Consider the following 23,678-nt stretch of genomic DNA (forward strand, 5'->3'; position numbering starts at 1 on the left):
GCTTTAACCAAGGCCAGTAGATGGTTATTCAAGGATTTTCTCTTAATCTCTTATGATCCGTGTGCTCTTATATCTAGGGTGTATATAGTTTATATCCAAGGGCTATAATTAGTTAGTAAATCTTGTATTTGTTTTCTTTACCAGAAGTTGGTTATATAACTAACTATGTTTGTTACAGCTAACCTTAGGTTGTTAGAAGCTGTAGTATCTTGTATACATATAGCATACATTTCCCTCTTCTGTAATTGATTGAAAGTATTAATGCAAAAACTTTTTTCTCTTATAATCTTGCAGACTTTCTAACATGGTATCAGAGCCAATTTTGATCTGATTCACCTGCCCAGTACCAAGAACGTCTCCTATCTTTCTTTTTCTCTTTTTTGCATTTTTCTTGCATTTCAGAAAGATTGGCAAAGATTAACAACAGTCTACAAATCCTACTATGAATCCATTTAGTCCCTATTACTTGCATCCAACAGATACAAGACTAAAACTAGTCTCATCAGTCTTTAATGGCACTGGTTTCAAGGGATGGAAAAGATCCATCACTATTGCTTTATCAGGGAAGAATTATTCAGGGTTTGTGAATGGGATTGTCAAGAGGGTTGCTCACAACCAAGAAATGGCTAAGGCGTGGGACAGAGTTAATGATGTTATTATTGGTTGGCTCCTAAATGCTGTAGATGAAAAGATACTAAAAACCATCTTATGGTTGAACACAACCAAGGAGAAATGGGAGGAACTGGAATAGAGATTTGGCCAATCCTCGAGTGCACAGTTCTTTACTATATAATAAGCACTCAGTAAGACATATCAAACTCCTGAATGTCAATTGAAGACTTCTTTACTAAAATAAAAGGGCTGTAGGATGAAATGGATGCCCTTGATCCAATTGCCCAATGTTCTTGCACAAGTTGTGACTGTCAACAGTTACAAAAGACCTTAAGAAGCCAACAGAGGAATAAAACCATACAGTTTCTAATGAAGCTTGATCACAAATACAAGCAAACCAGGAGCAGTCTAATGATGAAGGATCTGCCACCCTTATTAAGTATATAGCATTCTAGTTCAGAATAGGTCCACTAGAGCATTGGTAGATATGAGGAGATTCAAGAACCTACTAGTGCTATGCCACACAGGGCTGAAAAGAGGAAATACAATGATTTTAGATCCAAGAACTCAAACAAAAGACAATCATCCTAATGTGATCATTGCAAGATATAAGGTCATTCCATAGACAAATGTTGGAAGATTCATGGCTACCCATCAAAATTCAAAAACAACACATGGAAAAAGGATGAAGAACAAACAAATAAGGCCAATTTGGAAACTAATGCAATAGGAGTGCAAAGCAACAAGTCTGTGGAAACAAGACTTTCAAAGCAGTATTCACAACTCATGAACATGCTCTACAGACAGTCAATTGTGACAAAGGTTCAAGAAGTGTCTCACACATCAAATTCAGCCCAATTGACAGGTAACACACTTGTGTTCAATAACTCTTCTTGGATTATAGACTCTGGGGCAACTGACCATATGTGTCACCAATTATGTTTATTTGATAGTATGAAATTTCTTGATAATAACCTGCATACTGTTGTTGTCCCTAATGGGAGGAAGATCACTGTTAAATACAATGGCAACATTACACTACCTAATGGTATTTTCCTAAGGGAAATCCTATTTGTGCCAGAATTCCACTTCAACCTTATATATATCCAGAAACTTGCTTCACATTTGAAGTGTAATGTCACTTTCAACACTAACAATTGTTTTATCCAGGAGCAATTGAAGAAGCCTTTGCTTCTTGGTGACAACATCAAGGGTTTATACTATCGACATGCTTCAAATCCTATAGGCTACAAGGCACACAAAAGTGTACTGAACTGCACAGCCTTACATGCTAGCACTGAAGAGGCAAAGCTACGGCAGATGACTTGGACACCTACCATTCAACAAGCTCAAGATCCTTTTTCCTAGACTCAATATGCACAAGATTGAGAATCAATACCTTTGTACTATATGTCCTTTAGCCAAACAGACTATAATAACTTTTAATAAGAGCTCTATACAAACTTGTGAGCCTTTTCAACTCATACATATAGACATATGGGGACCTCTAAGGTTCATGTCTAGAACTAAATGTACTATGTACATCACAATAGTAGATGATTTTACAAGATATACATGGATATTTCTCATCAAGAACAAATCTGATTTTTTGGCTTGCTTTAAATCCTTTTATGCTTATGTACAAACTCAGTTGGGAAATCAAATCAAAATTGTAAGGACTGACAATGCAAAGGAATTATCTCAAAGAGAAACCTTGAATTTTTACAACAAAAAGGGCATATGCCACCAATCAAGTTGTATACACACACTCCAATAAAATGGAGTAGAGGAAAGAAAGCATAGGCACTTAATTGAAGTGTTAAGAGCCCTATTTTTTCAATCCAACTCATCTATTGGATTTTGGGGAGATTGTGTTGAGAGTGTTGTGCACATCATAAATAAAATGCCCTTGAGCATTCTCAACAACTTAAGTCCATATGAAAAATTACACAACAAAGCACCATCCTACAATATGCTCAAGGCCTTTGGGTGTCTTTGCTATAGACCCACCCTAAAGAAAGATAGAAGGAAATTTGATCCAATATCCCAACCTAGTGTGTTCATTGGATACTCTTCAAAACAAAAGGCCTACAAGCTTTATTGTTTAAGCACCAAAGTTGTGTATGTGTTAAGAGATGTAAAATTCCATTAAAATTTTTTTCCCTTTCATTATTTCAAAACAAAAACAAAACACATGAAACAGTTCTTCCTTCCCCATGACAGTAACAATAATGAGCAAAATGACTTACCTACTGATGTTAATAACTTTGAAAACCTTAATGCAGAAGTAGGAACAACAAGTCATAGCAGTAAAACCAACTGTGAAACTAATTTCCATGTACCTAGAAGAACAACCAGAGAAATCAATAAACCAAAGTATATAGATGATTATGCATGCACAAATCAAGCATGGTGCAACATAGTTCAAAATTACAATTTGACAAAAGATCATCAAAAGATTGTTTCATTTCAAGAAAAATACAAAGAGCCAACAAGTTATAAAGAGGCTGCACAAGATCCGAACTGGATCACATCCATGAACAAAGAACTTGAGGCTTTAACTAAAAATGAAACTTAAAAAATAGTGGATTTACCTAAAGGAAAGAAAGCCATAGGAAGCAAATGGGTTTACAAAGTAAAGCTAAATTCTAATGGTACTCTAGAAAGGTTTAAAGCTAGACCAGTAGCTAAAGGATTCAATCAACAGTATGACATTGACTATGAAGAGACATTTTCACCTGTGGTTAAAATGTCAACCATAAGATGCATCTTAACTGTTGCAGCAAGTTCTAAATGGAAGGTACATCAGCTTGACATTAACAATGCCTTTCTTAATGGAGATTTGCATGAAGAAGTCTACATAAGAGTACCTAAAGGGTTAAAGCATAAACCAAATCAAGTCTGTCTCTTAAAAAAATCTCTCTATGGTTAAAGTAGGCCTCTAGACAATGGCATATTAAGCTCCTTGATGACTTAAGAACACTAGGTTATACTCAATCAAAAAATGATTATTCTCTTTTCTTAAAGAAGCAAAACCAAAAGATTGTGATTGTTGCAGTGTATGTTAAAGAAATTAATTTTCTAAAATCACATCTTGATAAAGCTTTTACTATTAAAGACCTAGGAGATTTACATTTCTTTCTGGGAATTAAAGTTAGTTACCAAGAAGATGGTATGGTTCTAACACAACACAAATTCACTAAAGAGTTGTTTTTAGCTAGTGGAGTCAAAAAATTTAAAAATGTGGTGACTCCATTACCCTTAAATACCAAGCTTTTAGCAAATGAGGGCACTCTCGTTGAAGATCCCACCTTATATAGAGTCTTGTTGAGAAGTTAAATTTCTTAACCAACACAATGACTTAGCCTACTCCATATAGAGTTTAAGTCAGTTTATGCAAAAACCAAGAACATCACATTGGAAAGCATTGCTTCATACTTTGAACTATGTTTATTCTACTTGTGGACAAGGAATCAAATAAAAAGCTCAAGACAAACTTATTCTACAAGCATACTTTGATTCAGATTGGGGAGCTTGTGTTGACACAAGGAGATTTATAATAGGTTATATTATGATGCTAGGAAACTCTTGTACAAGCTGGAAGAGCAAGAAGCAACTGACTGTTAGCTTAGAAGCAGAGTATAGAGTAATGTCTGGTGCTGCTTCAGAGGTCACTTGGTTGGTTACATTTCTTCTTGCGTTAAATGTTCACATAAACAAACCAATCACTCTCTTTTGTGACAAGCAGTCAGCTATATTCATTGGAAAAAAACCAGGATTTCATGAGAGAACAAAACACATAGACGTAGATTGTCACTTTACAAGAGAAAAAGGTTCTGGAAGGCTTATTACAATTATCATTGTAACATTCATTTTTTTTAAAAAAAAATAAATAAATAAATAATAATAATAATAATAATAATAATAATAATAATAATAATAATAATAATAATAATAAATAAATAAGTTTCAGAAATTTTAAAAATAATAAAAAAAAATAGAAAAAAAAATAATAACTCCCCATTAACAAATAACTTCCCACTTCTCCCTCTAAATCTTATAACTAACCTCACTTACCTATTATAAATTAAACCAATTACCCTTAATTCATTCACATTATTACTCATACTTCCTTTTTCTCCTACAAACTACTTCCTCCATCCTTCAATTACTTAAAATTTAATCAAGAAAAGGCAAGATTTTGATATTAAAGACAGCGGATTTGTAGACAGAGATTATTAGGAGTGTACGTTGTCTAGAATCGCGAGACAAGGTAATTCTCAATGTCCATCTAATTAAGACTATCCCGTTAGTGTTATGTGCTACGTGATAAATAATGTGTTTAAATATGATGCATGTATTCTCAAATTATATTTATTATTATTTTTATCAAACTTGAATTTGTAATTACTATTTTGATAAAATTTATATTATTATTTTAATAACGAAATTAGATACGGTTTTATTTGAAAAAGAAATACGTATAATATTATTATTTTGATGAAAGTTATAATATTATTTTAACAATGATTTTAAATGCGATTGAATTTGGGAGAAAAATATTATGATATTAATATTGTAATTAAATATTCTTGAGATATATTTTTCTTGGGAAAGCCTATGATCATAAAATAAAATGTATAATGTATGTTTGATTATATGTTTGTGTGCACGCGACTAATTATTAAAATATATTAAATCACGTAAAGTGCAACACGAGGGAAATGAAGCTCTTATATTTGTTGTGATCCAGGTATAAGGGTGATGAACATGTTGTCCTATTTGGTTAGTATAGCTACCGACAGTTTATTATTTCTGCTGCTTGATAAGATGTTTGGTCTTCCTTCTATTTGTTGTGATCCAAGTAGAAGGGGTGTGCACACTAGGGTTCCCTGAGACTACTCTGCTGGCCTTGAATTATTTGGGGTGACGACCTCTTGATGAAGTAGGTATAGGGGTAAAGCCTCAGCCTACTGGCGTTCTCGTTCCCTCAAATTAAAAATTGATTATGTATTTGTCATTATTAAATATCAAATTAATAAATTGATTTATATGATATTATATATATTGTTTTTCTTTTAAGCTCAACTATATATTATTTTCAAAAATTATTTTTAATTTGATTATATTTTATTTTCTTAAATCATTTTCAAACTTAATCGTTTTACGGGATGGAGTTGGAATTACTCAATTTTCTGATTTTGGGAGTTTTTCCCTTGTTTTTCTTGCATTCTTATGTTGCAGGTTATTGATTGCTTAGAAATCGTGGAGTGAGGATCACTTAGAAATATAGCTTATGTTAGAGTCGTTTTTCAGTTAAAATTTTTTTTTAGTTGTTTAAATTTTATATAGACATAGATTGCGTTTCAGTCTTCTCTTATGTTGTAAGACCAGTTGTTGCATTTAAAATTATTAAGTTATTTCTTAGTCGTTAAGCCTTACATTTATTTTATTAGAAATAGATGTGGCGGTAACACTCCTATGAGTAGGTTTTGGTTCATGTTTTTCATTAAAGGTGTTTTCAAAAGTTCGACCTATTTTGAGGGTGTTACAATCATACAGGCCCACCAAAAATCAGTTGGCTGACATGTTTAAAAAGATTATTCCTCCAAAACATTTTAGGCAACTTTTAAGCAAACTAGGCATCTATAATCACTAGTTTGAGGGGGATGTTAAGATAGGTACATTATTTTGTATCATGTCCTGCAGATGCTGATTTACAAGCTCCAGCTCTAGATTCTTCAACATTGTGTCTTCTGTATCTCCAGCTCTAGCATAATACTTCAGAAGGGATCAAGTTCAAGGCTTCAGCTTTAACCAAGGCCAGTAGATGGTTATTCAAGGATTTTCTCTTAATCTCTTGTGATCTGTGTGCTCTTATATCTAGGGTGTATATAGGTTATATCCAAGGGCTATAATTAGTTAGTAAATCTTGTATTTATTTTCTTTACCAGAAGTTAGTTATATAACTAACTATGTTTGTTACAGCTGACCTTAGGCTGTTAGAAGTTGTAGTATCTTGTATATATATAGCATACATTTCCCTCTTCTGTAATTGATTGAAAGTATTAATGAAAAACAAAGTTTTTGGAGAAGGAAGGTTAAGGCTTAGAGCATAGGTCTTAAGTCTTGAAATAAGTGTTATATGGCTTAAAATTGGTATATAAAATTTCTTTATGAATGGGGTCGTACCACTCGCACAAGTATTACGGTCTCAAGAATTAGTGAGCATGAAATGTCACCTCTTGGAAGGGATATGGGTTGTTTTGACCCAAATTCATTTGAAAGATCGAATAAACTAAGTTTTTTTAATAGTATTTTCATCACATTTTTTTAATTCTTACTTATATATTTTCTCACACTTCCAATCATTCTCATTATCTTTTACCCATTCATACTAATATCTTTTATAAGTGTATCAATTATTAATGGTATAATCTTTTAAGAACTGAATGGGTATTCATGTTCGACCATAGTTTAGGATTTGAGTTTTTTTTATGTCGCTACAAATTACATTGCTAGAAATAAAAATAAATACGTTTTTTTTTAACTCAAATCCTCCTTATATGCCTTTGATTTGATCTGTAATTGATCACCAAGATGTATTTAAATCTATTTGGGCACATTTTAAATATTATATATATATATATATATATATATATATATATATATATATATATATATATATATATATATATATATGTATATTTAAAATGGGCCCAAATAGATTTAAATATATCTTGGTGGTCAATTACAGGTCAAATCAAAGGCATATAAGGAGGATTTGAGTTAAAAAAAACGTATTTATTTTTATTTCTAGCAATGCAATTTGTAGCGACATAAAAAAAACTCAAATCCTATACTATGGTCGAACATGAATACCCCTTTAGTTCTTAAAAGATTATACCATTAATAATTGATACACTTATAAAGATATTAGTATGAATGGGTAAAAGATAATGAGAATGATTGAAAGTGTGAGAAAATATATAAGTAAGAATTAAAAAAATGTGATGAAAATACTATTAAAAAAATGTTGCAAAGTAAAAGGAATATACTATAAAAAAAACACATATTTTCAAATAAGATGGTCTCACGGTCCATTTTATATTTTCAGTCTTTAAATCAATCATTTATTGCCTTGAAATAATTACTTACAATCTTAAAGTTATGAGTAGAATTGGAAGTAAGAGAAAATGTAGAAAATGTATAAATAATGATTAAAGAAGTGGTGAAAAAACTACATAAAAGTGAAAGGAACAAATTAAAAGAAATTCTCAAATTTTCAAATGAGACAGTCTCATGGTGAAAAATCTCTATTTAACTTGTCTAATATATATTTTCAGTCTTAAATCAATCACTTATAATCTTAAGAGTGTGTTTAGATTGAAAGAAAAGGAGAAAAAAGGAGGGGGATTTGGAGGTATAAAATCCCTATTTGAATAACAAAATAGTAGGAAATGAATTTGGAGGGATAAAATTTGGATAGATTGGATAAATATTATTTGTTAAAATATCAATTTTTTCAAAGTTAAAAAGATTTAAAAGGAAAATTTTTATATTTCTTTATTTTCCTTCCCTTCACCCCTAAATAAAGAAGAATTTATTTCCTTTCACTTCTTTTTTCTTCCTTTCCTTTTATTTTTTTTCCTTCATTTCCTTTATTTTCTATCTCCTACGAGACTTGCCAGAAAGTTAGTGGTTGACAACCATAGAGATTATGAAAAATGAAAGAGAATCAATTATTAATTTTGATGTTTTTGAATATTTTTATATTTTTCAAGAAAAATTGGTGGGTAATAGGATGCAACGGTGGCGTTTGTCTGGTGTTATGAGGTCAAAAAAACCCAGTCAAAATAATTAATACCTCAAAAGTGACTCGTCAATACTATCGTAGCCGCCGGTTCTGTATGTGCGCATGAAGAATCAAACACGGAGTTCAATAACTCTTTGCTTTGAGCTAGTGTTTTGACTCTGAGAGACCAGTTCAACCCATTAAAAATTAATATTTATTTATCATATTTTTAATGTCTATTTATATTTTTCTTAATACTTACTTACCGTATATTTAATGTTTACTTTCAATATTTTAAATGTTTACTTACATATTTCTTAATGCGTACTTACAATATTTTAAAAAATATATAATATGTCAATCAAATTAGAAGTGGTCTCTCAAAGAGACCGTCTCTCACAAGAATTTGTACTTTGCTTTTTACTAAACACTAGCAAAATTAATAATCCGTTGATTGTTATTTGATGTTTTCATAAAGAATATTTAAAAAAATTAAGAAAGTTAAATCTTTTAAATGATGAAAAATATTATTTTATTAAATAGTAAAGTTCGTTGAGAAAAAAATAAATACCATAAATATTAAAAAAATATATAAAATAAAATTAGTAAAAAATATGAGAATCACAAACATAAAAATATATAAAAAAAAAAGTTAGTGAAAAACTTTTTAAAAATCGTAAGCATTATAATTTAAATTATTTTTTTTTATTTTTTTAAAATTTTTTTGGCCAAAGTACCTACAATAATAGGTTGGATAACAAATTTGAAAGTTAGGGAAAAATACCTCTTAAAGTTGAAATTATTCATAATTAATCAAAATTTGCTAGTAAAAATTTAGAGAAAAAGTTAAAAGATTATTTTAATCTCCATTTTCCTAAAATGCAAAGTACAACGAAGTTTAGCTATTGAGCTCACATAGTGCAAGTTGTAACAAAAACCTATTATTTGATTCAAATTAATAGGTTTTTTCAAAATTTAAGCGTTGGATATAATAATAAAAGGTGAGGGCTACTAATGGAAACCATTTTTGATAGAATGAATAATGAGAACTTAAGCATAAATTTTATAAAAAAAATATGAGTTATAAATGTTTAAGGAATCATAATTTAAGTACTTTTTTTTCTTTTAACGCAGAAAACGTAAAAGAAAGGTGAGAAAAAGAATAAGAAAATGACATTAAAAGATGATATTCTCCGTCTCAATAAAATTGCACCTTTTCATATGAATTTAATAAATTTGCCTCCGTTTTATATTTGAATATAAAACAATCATTTTTATTTTATAAATTCTCTCTTATTTCTAAATACCCTATTATTTAACTCATAGTACTCAACTTTTTAATTTTCGTGTCATTTAAATTTTAAATGTGAAACTATCTGGGACGAAAGGAGTATTTATTGTAATGTTATCATTGGCTTATGCAATACTTGGTCGACTAGATTTTTTCACAATAAAATCACAATTTAAATGTTTGTTGAGACCCAATGTCAATCTAATGCCAATGAATTAAGATTTAATCATTTACCCAAAATATAAAAGATTAAGTTTAATAACTCAATTAAATATTTCAAGTTACAACAAATGTTTAAAGAAAAATCTAAATTCACATCAATAAATAAATTGACATAGTTCAAATGATGAAGAAAAGATGGGTAAGTTGTAACCGTAAAGTATTGGTTACTTTCTAAAACACAAAGCAAAATGGAAACAAACAAGAATCAATATACGAAAAGACCAAAAACATACTCAAACATACGAGAAATAATGAGCTTCGAATTTTAAAATCATCGGGACATCAACTTGTACATTGTTGGATCATGTTGTAAGTCGAGGTGTCTATGCACCTCTCCATAGATACCTGGATGAAAAGCGTTATTATAAGTACAAAATAACTCGACTAAGATAAAGATTCTAAATCGGACGAGAAAGTAACAAGTATGAGCAAGCGCAAAGACGATATAAAAGCCAACTATTTAAAAAAAAAAAAAAAAATATCATTCACGGTCTATAATCTTTTCAACATGACTTGATCAAACTGGAAAACTACTAGCTTCTACCATTGCATTCAAACCTATTACAGCTTAAATTTTCACAGCACAAGCAAAAGAAATACTTCTTAGACGACTCAAAAATTTCCAGACAACTTTTGAGAGGTGGGAATGGTTGGAGAACAGAACACTATTTGTTCATGACTAGTGTCTTTTGAATGATATACAACAAATTAATTTCCCAGACTAATGGAAGAAGCTAAAATGTCAGAAAAAAAAAATTTTATTAACTTGATATGACTTTGAGAACACTAAAAAAGGAACGCTAAATTCTATTACATTGAAATTTTTAAGCCGTAACAATTCGTCACCTAATCACGCTTTGGGCCCACTAGTGTGGAGTGTGGAGACAGCCACAGGGAACCCATGGGCTCGGTCACACAAACCCATGGTAATGAGCATTAACTTGTATACACACTTGATGAGATTCAATCTTTTTCAAAACCATATGGTATTAGGAGGATTACCCACCAAGCATTATATACAAGTCTACAACCTATAGTTTTAATGATGTGGGATCTTCCTCACATGTGAAGAATTCCAACCGTTACTGGAACCCTTTTAAATGGGTTTGGAAGATGAATTGATGTACGAAAAGTTATGAGAGAAAACATGAACATATATGAAGGGAGTAAAATGACATACCTTTTTATTGATGCTTGAGGACAGGCATAACCAAGAGAACTGTGATGATATAAATTTAGGGTAAGAGTCCTATAAGATAATGACATCAAAAAGCAACATCTAAGATCTAAGGTTCACATTTTTCAACAATACTAGAAACATCATTTTTCAAGGACGGAATTTCTAACTTGCAAGATGCTATCATAGCTAAAGGAATGTATAATGTTATCTTATATCATCTGTTCATTTAAGTATTACCAAGGGCATACGAAAACCACTAACTCACAAGATGATTCCACATACTACACCAAAAATGACTAAAGCTCTAGAACCAAGTTAAAAAGATAAATCAAGCATGAGGATTTCATGTTACCTATTGCAGAATTCAGATAGTTTCCGCGACCCATTGTAGAAAACATACCACATTAAAATAATGATCAGTGTATCTGTTCATGTTAAGCAGCTCAATAGTCAAGAACTCAAGATAGCAACATACAATGTAAGGAATGCATAAAACATTATATGATCAAATAAACTCAAACTCGCACTTATAACAAAACCAAGGCTCCAGAGAACAGATAGATGATTCTGGGTACACTGGTACACTGATATTTTTCCATGATTTTGTCATAATAAGTTAAGCAAATGCAAAATTCAAAGTGGATTTTTTTCAAAAATGTCTCAACTCACACTGAAGATTGCAATGGAAAGTATAATAATTTATGTATTTATAATCAAATAATCTCGCATATACATCGCAATTCAATTCTTAGAGAGAATACACATACGCCACAACATCAACATCATAAAATCATCCCATCCCCTGCCAACAGATACATTTGGTTAAATAAAAAGAAGATCGTGTATATATTTATTTTCTATCCCCCTAGCAGGATTCCATGAGACAAGAAAAACCTTGCATTGTCTAAGAAAATCTTTAACCAACAAACCCACAAAATGCCAGGGCCTCCAGCCTCCTAACAAATTGCAAATTATCACTCTCCACAAGTACCTAGTGGTAATCAAAACCCAGCACCATATAAATAAACCATAGGTTGCAAAGCTGTTTTGACCTCTGCAACAGCCAGCTCCCAGAGAACAGAAAATTGCTTCAACTTAGTAGCAAACATCCCATATCCATCCCTCAAAATTGCTCCAAATTCAATCACTCCTAGTTAAAACAATGTATGTTTAGTGTTACATGACAGAAGCAAAGTTAATCATATACACTTCATTTGAACTGCCAGCATTGCTATCACTGAAAAGACTCAATTATGAACAGAATAGCAATTAAATTAAGAGGTTTACACCAATTGTAATTACCGTTTGATTAATCAAAGAGTACTAAATGGTTTCTAAGAGGTTTATCAACTCATACATAAGACTAGGGCAAGGATAATAATGGGCCTATCCTATAGGCAAGCCACACAAATCAAATAAAGCCTGATAGTATTATGATACTTTTTTCTTAAATAAAAGTGTAGGAATTTATCTTTAAAATAAAAACAATAAGAACACAGCAAAAAAGGAAGCAAAACAAGTGCTTCTAGTTAAGACTTAGAAAGAGCAAAGTAAAACTATAGAAATTTTAGTAAAACAACATTGTACTTTCACTCAACATATAATACCCTAGGACTACTCCTAGATTGCACATAACAAATTGCATGAAAACTAGACATTTAGAAAAACTCAAGTATGGTTTTATAAGAATCAAGGATACTGAAAAGGCAACGTTCCCACCAATCTAACATGTAAAGCCCAAAAGTTACATTGTAAAGGTAGATCTTGCGTTGTAACCAATTCATGATTTCTTGTAAATCAGGACCTGCAAAAACATGGAGTGATGTCAAATACATGCTTTCTTCAAAGATCGTTTGAAAGCTATAGAAATGTTGCACCATAATATATCATGTTATTTTTAAAAAAATAAAAGAAAAAACAAATAGATGAAGAAAGAGATATCGTGAATTACAAACCTTCAACATTTTTGCGTACAATAATACAAACTATTGATTAACCATAACTAATACCAACTAAGCGGTGTAAAAATAGTTTATGACTTACTATGAAATGTATTTTTACAAAAGGTCTTTTTACCACTTTGTTGGTATTTTTACCTACTGTAAAAATGTCAAAATGCCGTTGAAAGTTTATGACCTACTATAAAAGGTATTTTTACAAAAAAAAGGGGAATCAAGATTAAAAAAAAAAACAAAACAAAAAAACAAAGCCCCCTCCCCCACAGTCAATACCCAATCCACACCCCTGACGTCGACATTTTCAACGGCAACCCACCTCATCGCTCACTCCACCTTGCACGGCCCCCAATCCCTCCTCCAACCAAAAATATATAAGCCCACCCTTCCACCCTTCCAACCAAATCTCCCTTTCAAACACCTGAAGTAACCGCGAACTTACCTCCCTCCACCACCCACATTTTTTTTCAAATCTTAAAACAAAATTAGGGTTTGGACATTGGTGGCAGCGGCTTGGCAACTTGTTGGTGTTGGTGTTGGTGCTGCCCTGCTGATGCCTGGTGGTGCTAGCTTTCACATTGTTGCTAGTTACTGATGTTCGATTGGGCACGACCTTGTTCGCTTGGAAGAGGGGGTTAGGGTGGCTTCTTGGACTTGGTAAGAAAGGGTAGGGAGGTAGCTAGGGTGGGGCACGGTGGGGGAAGGGGGGTGGATGATTTTGTTTTCTTTATTTAAATTTTTTTTTTCATAAGTGACCAGTTTAGTAGGTTGTGGATAATTTGGATACTAAAGGAAAACACTCCCTAGTTACTATTATTCATGATTAATTAATAGTGGGTATTATTGTAGGAGAAAAGTTAAAAAGTGTATTATTCACAGTAATGTTTCCACAAAAAAATAAACTTTAAAAAAGGGAGATAAAAAAGGTCCCCTTCCCCACCCTATCTATTCCGCCTGACTCCTCCTTTTCCTCTTTCTTTAATGGCATGTCCATCAATAAGTGATAAATCCATTTCTCTCTATCCACCACATATCTCAAATTTTGACTCACCTTAACATTATATCTCATTTGAACACTAAATGGCCCAAAAGATTCAATCATCACGTCCCCTTTTACAACCTTAATTCCTTTACTCATTAATTTCCCTAGAGTTTTCAATGGGTTCAAAGTTTTTATTCCCTTTTTCCTTTGGAGTAATTCAAGAAATGGAAATGAGAATTCAATCAAATTTTTGAATAACATTTATACAAAATATTCATGTAGCATGGAGATAAATTTAAACTAAGGGGTGACAGGAAAATAAAAATTACACGTCAATTATTTTGTTCACATAATTAAATTATTGAAGTTTCATGAGATAATCCATTGTGTTCTTTGATGGGGAACCATTCAGTGGATTATATAATGGGAAAAGGAGGTCTTTAATAAAGGACGAGTAGGAGAAGGCTAAGGGAGGCAACAAATATAAAAATCTAGAAGAAGAAGAATAGAAGAGAAATGTACACAGTGGGTGCCTAATCAAGTGGAATTTTGAAGCTAAGAACAAAAGGCAATAAAAGCCCTTTAAGGCACTCTTAGACGCCGTGATAAGAAATCACCTGGTCTAACCTTATTATGGTGCCCACCCTTATCATCTGCCCAAGGTGCAACTAGATGCGATTTTTAAAACAAAGCTCTTCAGTCCTCATTGACCCACACATTAGCATTGGTTCCATAATTGAAACTGGATGTGATTTCTCTATCTCTATTTAAGAAAAGTTAAAAGAATAAACTTGAAAAAGAGGGATCATATCATATTGAAAAGATGATAAAATATCAAATAAAATCCTTTAACACTCAAGATACAAGGTGTCTCCCAATGTAAAATCTATCTCTCAATTTCTAGATAATCATTCCGGCTCAAAAATTGTTACATAACGAAGAATCTCTCAATTTTCTTATAAATAACTTCAAAAATCTCCCTCCCTCATCTTCTATACCGTTCTTTAATAAACCATTGTGCTTGTTCCCGTTTTCATTCTTAATTCCATGTCTAACCCTCACTTAGGTTGAGTTTTGGTACCCTTCCTCGGTATACACAAAAGGATTTTCTTTTCATTCATTGTTGTGACTAACGTTTCTAATAATACAACATGTTAACAACTGTAATGCGAATAACAATGAGATCCTTCTATCTAAGATACATTAAAGAATCGTTTGAAACAAATGCCTTCAATAACTCACAACGACATGAGCACAATTTTGGCATTTACAAAAACACTCCCAATAATTTAAACATTAATGCTTACAACCCGCAAGTACATTCAACCATAAACATAAGGTTAAAATGATTATAAACCAAAGGTCAGAAAAGATATTTCATATACAATACTTCCCAAAATCCTTTGTAGCTAGCAGTTATTGATTTGTAAATCAATGTCAAGACAAATGAAGTGTAAACCTCTAAAGTAGTGACTAGATTCAGTTTAGTGGTTTGATATACATGTGAATAGATATTGATTTACAAATCAAGAGCTATTGAATGTATTACAACAAGAATTAACACAATCCCATTATTCTAATTAAGATCACCAACATAGACAATCTACTCCATATATTAGGTTTCAATTGAATCCCCAGAAAATTTAACAGTTTTCCCAATAAACTATGATTAAGCACAAATTTTTTCATCAAAATTTATAAGACAATAATTGATATCAAACGTAAAGATCTGCTTGTAAAACCATAAACGACAATTGTCTACACCATTAAATAATTCAGGCCACAGGCAAAAAAAACCATATTCCTTAGAGATTTACAATGAAATTATATACAATGAAATTGAAAAAACCACTGATTCCTATAGCAAAGTAGTCAGCTAATAATATAACATCAAATGAATGAAATATAGTAGAGTAAATTGAAGATTACCAACCAAAATGCTTATAGAAAACTGGGGATTTGCCTTTTTAGAATTGATTATTGGTGATCTCAACCTCTTCCTCTTCCTCTTCCTCTTCCTCTTCCTCTTTCAAGTTCAAGCGTATTTTACAGAGTGTTTTTCAATCTATTTTAAGAGGAGAAACATGGCGTATCTTTTCTGACTTTTCAATTGTTTTACTTTTTTCCTTCCTCCCTCCTTAATCCTTAATTTCTCCTGTCACATTTTATTTGTATCCAATTTGTTTCTTATTTTGCACCCGTTTTAAAAAAAAATATCATTTTGCACCCCTTTTAAAATAAATAAAATTTAGTAGAAATAAAGATTAAGTCGGAGAAGATGGTGAACCATGGACAAAAAAGAGAAACGTGCAAAGTTATTTTGACAAATTAAAATGAAAGTTGATGTAAAATCAGAGAAACATATAAAATAATGGGGAAATTGTAAAAAATAAGTAAATCTTTGCTCAATCCGTTGAAAATAAATTTAATTATTGTTTATTTTTAAATAAATCCACATATTCGGTATAATTGTTGAAAATAAATTCAATTATTATTTATTCCTAATTCTTGATTTACAAAGAAACTTTAAAGATGGCTATAAATAATAGTTCGATTAATTATTGACAATTTATCCTAAAATAATTAATATAATCTATTCATTTTTCTTACTTATTAATTCCTCAGTTTTTACTTGCATATGTGTTGACTTTATAGCTATTATTATTAGATTAACTTGCTTGATCTCATTAATCTATAAGTTTAAACATAATCGTAAAAGATATCTTGTTTGAATCAGCTCAATTTAAAGTTTATTAATCATTATTAATTTTTTTTATTTGTATAATTATAGATATTAACGATTGAAAACATGTATTGCGTGTTACGAAAAAGCAAATAGTTCTAGTAAAAAAACAGTGAAAATATATATTTTATTGGTCCACTACAAAACACTCCCTCTATACTTGTGTGTATAACCTTATCCTTATACTCGAAAAGGTTTAAAGAAACTATTACTATTTAAAATTGTGCTTAACCGGAAATATGGGTTTTAAAACAGTTTTAAATTAAGAATAATTAAATTATATATATAGAATATAAAAGAAAATGAAAGAAGATAATGTATAAGAATTAGAAAGTTTTACTTGCTTTGTTGAGTTTGATATTGATTGAGATCACTATGGATACAGAAGTTTCAATCATCAAGTTAAGCTATTGTATATATAGCTTTTCGTCACATTTTTAGTTAGAGTAGGCTAACAAATGCGGAAGTGTGGGCCTAACGGCGGCACGAAAGTCTAATGACCATGGCTTGAAAGTGCACTAATGAAACAGGGTTATATGTAAGAATTAAGGTGATTTAAGCAAAAAAAGTAAAACAAACATTAACACCAAGATTTAAGGTGGTTCACCATTAATGAGTCCACATCCACTATCCTAGGCTAACATATCATTATGTGTTTAAAGGATAGAGCGCATACTATTGACATCTTTCATGGTCTTTGAGTAGGATCATTGGTCGTCGAATTTAAGAGTCTCACTTTGAGGCCTATTTGACCATGTCTGAAGGCGAAAATTTGAAATGATTAAGACAAATTATCAACAAAATGAACCAAATAAGATAAGTTTTAAACTTATTTCCAAAAGTAAGCGTGAAATTTCCAAACTTGTGGTTTATAGTTGTTCGTAATTAGTAACTGTGTACAGGTCAAAAAAAACACAATAGTTGTTCGTAGTTACTAACTGCGAACAACTTTGACTTTTTTTTGACCTATTCACGGTGGAAGCTGTTGTGCGTATTTGTGCAGCTAGTTTTTCGCAGTTACTAACTGCGAACAGGTCAAAAAAAAAGTCAAAGTTGTTCGCAGTTAGTAACTTGATAGGTCGTTTTACTACCAAAAATAATTCCTAATTCACCTAACTAGTATAGTTGGGAAAGTAGGGTCGAACCACTGTGGAAGGACAAATGAAGTTACAATTTAAATTAAGTTCACTATTGTTAACGATCAAATGTTGGATTTTTGGTTATCTAAGTAGAACGCAAAAATAAGAGATGAATAGAATTCAATAATTAAAAACCTAGGGCTAAAAGGATCCACTATGCATAGATCATGATTCATGAACAACTATTGGGATAGGAATGAATATAGGCGAAGGAAGATGTTGCTCTCGCAAACAAATTCGACAATCAAACAATAAAACAAGCTATCGCGATTAAAGCTTAATTGTTCAAAGAAGGAAATCGTTCACTCAAACTCGCAACTCTCGTTTATAGAATTGAGCGAATAAAACTTGCAAATTGGCTAAACATGCAATCAATCTAAAACCCATCAATTGAATCGCCTAGACAAACCAAATTTAAATCCTAAAATCAAACAAGAATCATGACCTTTTGCATAGTTTCACCAAGCCCTAGAAATAAAACTACTCACTAAGCATATTAAAACTAACAAGAGATTCAACAATGAAATCCATGGAGAAAATCAAATTCAAATTAAATGTAGAAACAAACATTCAAAGATAACAACGATAAACAAGAACAAGAAATTAGAATTGAAACTAATACCTTCAATATAATTAAGATTACAATATCGAAATGTTGATTAACAATCCCTCAAAGCAAGTAATATGAGAAATCCCTTCAATATCAAGCCCTCAAAAACACAGAATAAAAAAAAACCGTCTTGAAAATTCCCCTCAAAAGCTATTTATATCCTCCTCAAAAGAGATCGGAGGATACGGGAAGTTACTAAAAAATAACTGCAGTACCCGGCCGGGTATGTGGAAACCCGGGCGGGTGCGAAGCATAACTAAATCTCAAAGGTCAAAAATTTTCTAAGTCCAGGAGTAAACCCGGCCGGGTATGTGGAAACCCGCCCGGGTACGCAGCTGAGCATTTTAATCTTCAATAGAGGCCTAGCCGGGTATGTGGGAAACCCGGCCGGGTGCGTGTGGCAACTTTTTCTTCCAAATAACATCTTCAAATTCTTCTAAGTATCAAGTGCAAACCCGGTCGGGTATGTGGAAACCCGGCCGGGTATGAGAGGCTCACCCGCCGGGTATGAGGAAACCCACCCGGGTATGAGACCTGGTCAGCACAAAAATGACCTTTGAGTAGCTTATGACCTTCCAACATGCAAATCTCGCTCCAAGAGTCGATTCCTAGCATAATTAGAGCTTTGTACCTACAAAATAGATAAGAAACAAACACTCCAACCAAGCATAAAAACCAATAGAAAATTGAGCAAAATACGCGAGAAATGCTATGAAAATACAATGGGGGCATGGTAGAAAATAATATATAAAATACACACATCATAACTGCGAACAACTATTGTATTTTTTTTGACCGAACAACCTTAAACCACAGATTTGATTATTTGATTCATTTTATTATAATTTGTCTTAATCATTTCAAATTCTCTCAGAAGGCAAAGGTCATGATGTTTTATTTTGGATGAAGCGCTCGGAGACTTTCCTTATTGAACCTAGACCTATTAGTTGTGGATACCCTGCTGCAAGGTCATTATCTCTATGCACTCGTACATTTTTTCTTAACTTAGCCCATTAATAAAACTCAATAAATCCATAATCTATTCATCATCAATATGAGCATTCTTGTGATAATTGAGTCCCATTTAAATTATAAAACACATATTAAGTTTTGCTTATTTAGTTGATGTATTATTTTTATATCATGTAAATTTATTTTAAAGATATGATACTAAAAATATATTATTTTCATATGTATGCAAAAACTCCTAAAGGCATAAGAATAATTACTAATTTCTTATTTACTTTACATGAAACAAGAAAATTAAGTTTTATTTCGATCTACTTTATAATATCAAAAAAACATAAAACAAAAGTGCATAATTTATGGAAATTTAAGAGGAAAAAACTTTAATGTATAAAATTCCATATACCAAGAAAAATAAAAATGCTCCTCGTTATAAAAATACCAATACTACTAAAAAATAATTAGGTACAGAAATGTAAAAGAATTAACTCTCATCTCTATATTCACTAAAAATTCAATTCATAATATTTTAGCTATAAAATATTAATAATACTAATTACACTATAATCCTAATTCTAATCAATAATAAATATATAATTTCTTCCATGTCTCCTCTTCATATCATCAATTGCTTGTGGGAAACTTGCAACTTCCAAATTCTGCATTTTTTAAAGAATGAAAAATTAGATTAGAAATTTACGAAAAGTAATATAAATGACAAAGTAATTTGTCAAACAAAATAAAAAATAAGAATAATATTATACATTTAATATTTATATAAATTAAAGTTTAAATATTTTTAATTTTTAGTAAAATCCACTGTCTAAAGGAACTTACTAGGAGATTGGGTGACAACATAAGCAGCTCCACCAAAATCACACGTACCAACGGCACGTGCCATCTTTTGATAATAACTATTGAAAGCATACGAAGCATGTGCCACAAGAGATTCAGGATTGTAACACGTGGCACCGGGCTGAATCGGACGGCAATCAGCTTGTCCTTCACCACAAGCCCAATCAAGCCCAGCCTGTAATTTTTCCTTAGAAATATTCTCATTAGCCACACACCAACTCTGGCCCGCTTTCGGAACCACCACCTTACTACCCAAGTTTGCAGCTGGAGCCACCGCGGCTGCTGCCTCAGCCGCGGTGAGAGGGATATTATAAACTTTCTGTTGGTTTGGGTAAAAAAGCCCATAATTTCTCTCACTTGTTGGGCCGGGCTTTTGGTTTTCATTAAATAGAGCAAATAAATAAACATCCAATGGGAAATTGGGCCTTAATGGAGTCCCATTACCGGTCAAGACTCGTTTAACTAGGTTACCATTATAGGCCGCTGCATTTGGACTACTTGCTCCAATTTCATTTTCATCTCCTTTAGATGGCCAACCTAAAATAAACAAATATATAAATTAGATATATCCATTATTTTTTTTTTCTACTCACAATGTCACATCAAAACAGTCTCAAAATAAAAAAGTTTATATGATAATAATTTCTATTAGTGTGTGATAGTTTTAAGATTGAAAAGACTAATAAAGAAAAAATTATTAAAAAATTGACATTGATTTTTATTAATATTTGGAAACACACTTTTCTAATTATATGAAGTATTTAAAAAAAAGGTACAAAAGTATAAATACGTAATAAAAAAGATCAAGTAATTATAAATGTTTTCGGTTTTCAACTAAAGCTTCTACTTGGTTTGAGAAGGTCAAATACACTAAATTGTTATTTAATTAGTTGAAAAAATAATTGGTTTTTCACTACTTCTTAGATGAGATAGTAAGATCATTTCTATTGGATGGAGAAACTTTTAGTAAAAAAATTTTTTATTTTTTTGTGGTGATTTGTTATTGATTAGAAATTTTTGTTATTGGATGGGTTCAATATACAATTTTTGTTTTAAAATAATTACTTATAACATTAAAGTGATCACTTATAATTTTAATATAATTATTTTTATAATCTTAGAATCATTACTTATAATTTTAAAATAATCATATAAAAAAATAAATTATTATATGAACTCATTTTATAGTGAGACGATTTCCTACCAGACGAAGTTATTTATTTTTTGTCATAAAAAGTATTTAAAATTTTTTAAGACGAAAATTTACTAATTTAGTGAAGGGATATATGAAATAAGCTTAGACTTTTACCAAAAAAGTACATACTTCAACGGAAATGAGTTGATATCATAAAGAAAAAGCCTTTATTAGTATTGCATTTTCAACCACCTATTTATTACTCACATCTAAATGCACATTCAAACTATTTCAATCATTTATCAATTACTAATCAAAATACTATATTATTATTAGTATATAAAAAAATCTAAACTCAAAAGATAGCAATAATAAAACAAAAATATAAAAAAGTAAATATAAATGTAAATATAAATAAAAAATACCTGTTTCAGTGACAACAATTTTAAGATCATTGAATTTAAGAAGATCCATAGCAGCATAAACAGCATCTAATTGGGCTTCAAAAAGGTTATCATACTTAAGCCCATTACCCGAATCCACAACACCAGAATTAGGTTTAAACAAAGCATAATCCAACGAAATCTGATCCGAATTACCCGAATAAGCAAAAAACGGGTAAGCATTCACCATCATATAAGAATCCGTTTTCTTCAAAAATTCCAACATGGGTTGAATAAACGGTTCCAAAAGTTCCCCCTTAAACGACCCGGAAGAAGACGGGTACGAATTTTCAAGCGCCGAAAATGAAATCGGCGTCGATATTTTAATAGCGTCAGAAACAGAATATTTCTGGAGACTTGCATAAACATTTTTCATAGCGGGTACAACATAAGAGGTTATATTCGGGTTCACATTTACTTCATTACCAACAGCAATAGCATTAATGTTGGTATTCGGGTAGAAAGGAAGGATCCGGGTCTGGACCCATGAATCCGTAAATGATTGGCTTGAAGCTGCTGCCGTTAAATTTTCGTTTGGTAAAGCGACGGTAACGGAGATATTAGCGTCGGAAAATGCTTTGAGAACGTCGGTATCGGTGTCGTAAAGTTTCACCCGGGTTATACCTTGTGTTTTGAGAAGACTCGCTACTTCATCGGGTGTTGGAAGATCATCAGCTATTCTCCCATAGTTTATACCAATTTTCCCAGTATCTAAAAATAAAAATAGAAAACATTAATTAAAAAAAATTACATATTGTCCAAATTAAGATGAAATTTACATCTGATTTGAGATGCAATAATACGAATAAGATTAATAAATACTTACCAGCGAAGACGGAAATGGAGATGGAGATGAGGAGGAAGGAAATGAGGAAAGAAGGGAAGAAGGAAGACATTGTTGTTTGTTGGTTTTAGGTGGGAGAAATGAGGATTGAGGACGGAGAATGAAAATGGAAGTGTATTTATATAGGGAAGTTAAGTATAAGAAGGTAGGAAAGAGTGGGTAGCGATGGGGTTAATGGGGTTAATGGTGTAAGAAAGTGTAAAAACACAGTTAATAATGGCCTAATGGGAGATTGGGAGGTATGTGGGACGTAAATATCGGGTCCTATCAAAATTGTTGAGATTTTGAGTTTGTGCGTTTTTTTTTTTTTCTATGTCATATAATAATATTTATAATAATACCTAATTAATATATATAAATATATATATATATATTAGGCTTTATATAATTATAAATTTATTTTTAAAGTTAGATCAAATGGGTTTCAATTAAAAAGTCGAGTCTATTTTAAACATTTTTATCTACGTCCAAATGTACAAAATATCTAAATTTAATTATTTAGATTTTCATAAATAATCAAATGGATAGTATATTTTACCAGCTACTTTACCGAATATTAATACTATATATAACGAGTTAGATTAATACTGCTGTTCATAGGTAGCTAATTATTATGAATATTAATAACTACCTCATGACTACTCAATGAGCCAACCCTAAGTCTTGAAAAACAAAGAAGGAAGTTACTTGTTGTATGTAAAGGGTACAAGGATAGTATAGTCTACCGACTTATGTACTCAATTGATACTTTCATCAAAATGATACGCAACTATTTTTCGTACGTGCTCAACTTGGATGTCTTAAGTCTTAATATATTGATACATTCAATTGCATATTTGGTCGGCCGACAACTCCCACCTGCCCATTTTCATCATTTTCTGAGTATTACTAGTAAAATTCAAGAAA

General features: G+C 31.3%; 2 protein-coding genes across 4 annotated transcripts; both read right to left on the minus strand.

The window, feature by feature from the left end:
* Positions 1-9,940: 9,940 nt before the first annotated feature.
* LOC130808112 (uncharacterized) lies at positions 9,941-16,247 on the minus strand. Of its 3 annotated transcripts, none has more exons than XM_057673570.1 (5): positions 15,971-16,247; positions 12,800-12,904; positions 11,453-11,525; positions 11,101-11,139; positions 9,941-10,265 (listed from the first exon to the last, which is right to left on the minus strand). In XM_057673570.1, the coding sequence occupies exons 2-5, from the start codon at positions 12,882-12,884 to the stop codon at positions 10,244-10,246; spliced, it is 219 nt and encodes a 72-aa protein (XP_057529553.1). In that variant the 5' UTR covers positions 12,885-12,904; positions 15,971-16,247; the 3' UTR covers positions 9,941-10,243. The 3 variants fall into 3 exon arrangements, with proteins under 3 accessions (XP_057529553.1, XP_057529552.1, XP_057529551.1); XM_057673569.1 differs by having other exon boundaries at positions 11,101-11,169; positions 15,967-16,243; XM_057673568.1 differs by having other exon boundaries at positions 11,101-11,169; positions 15,971-16,238.
* A 3,616-nt stretch (positions 16,248-19,863) lies between these two features.
* Positions 19,864-22,974, minus strand: LOC130808113 (glucan endo-1,3-beta-glucosidase 13-like). The gene is made up of 4 exons (XM_057673571.1): positions 22,755-22,974; positions 21,911-22,639; positions 20,333-20,887; positions 19,864-20,154 (listed from the first exon to the last, which is right to left on the minus strand). Exons 1-4 carry the CDS (start codon positions 22,822-22,824, stop codon positions 20,120-20,122), a joined length of 1,389 nt encoding a protein of 462 aa, XP_057529554.1. The 5' UTR covers positions 22,825-22,974; the 3' UTR covers positions 19,864-20,119.
* Between the last annotated feature and the right edge of the window lie 704 nt (positions 22,975-23,678).

This window comes from Amaranthus tricolor, chromosome 3 (genome assembly GCF_026212465.1).
Source record: "Amaranthus tricolor cultivar Red isolate AtriRed21 chromosome 3, ASM2621246v1, whole genome shotgun sequence".
NCBI lineage: Eukaryota > Viridiplantae > Streptophyta > Magnoliopsida > Caryophyllales > Amaranthaceae > Amaranthus > Amaranthus tricolor.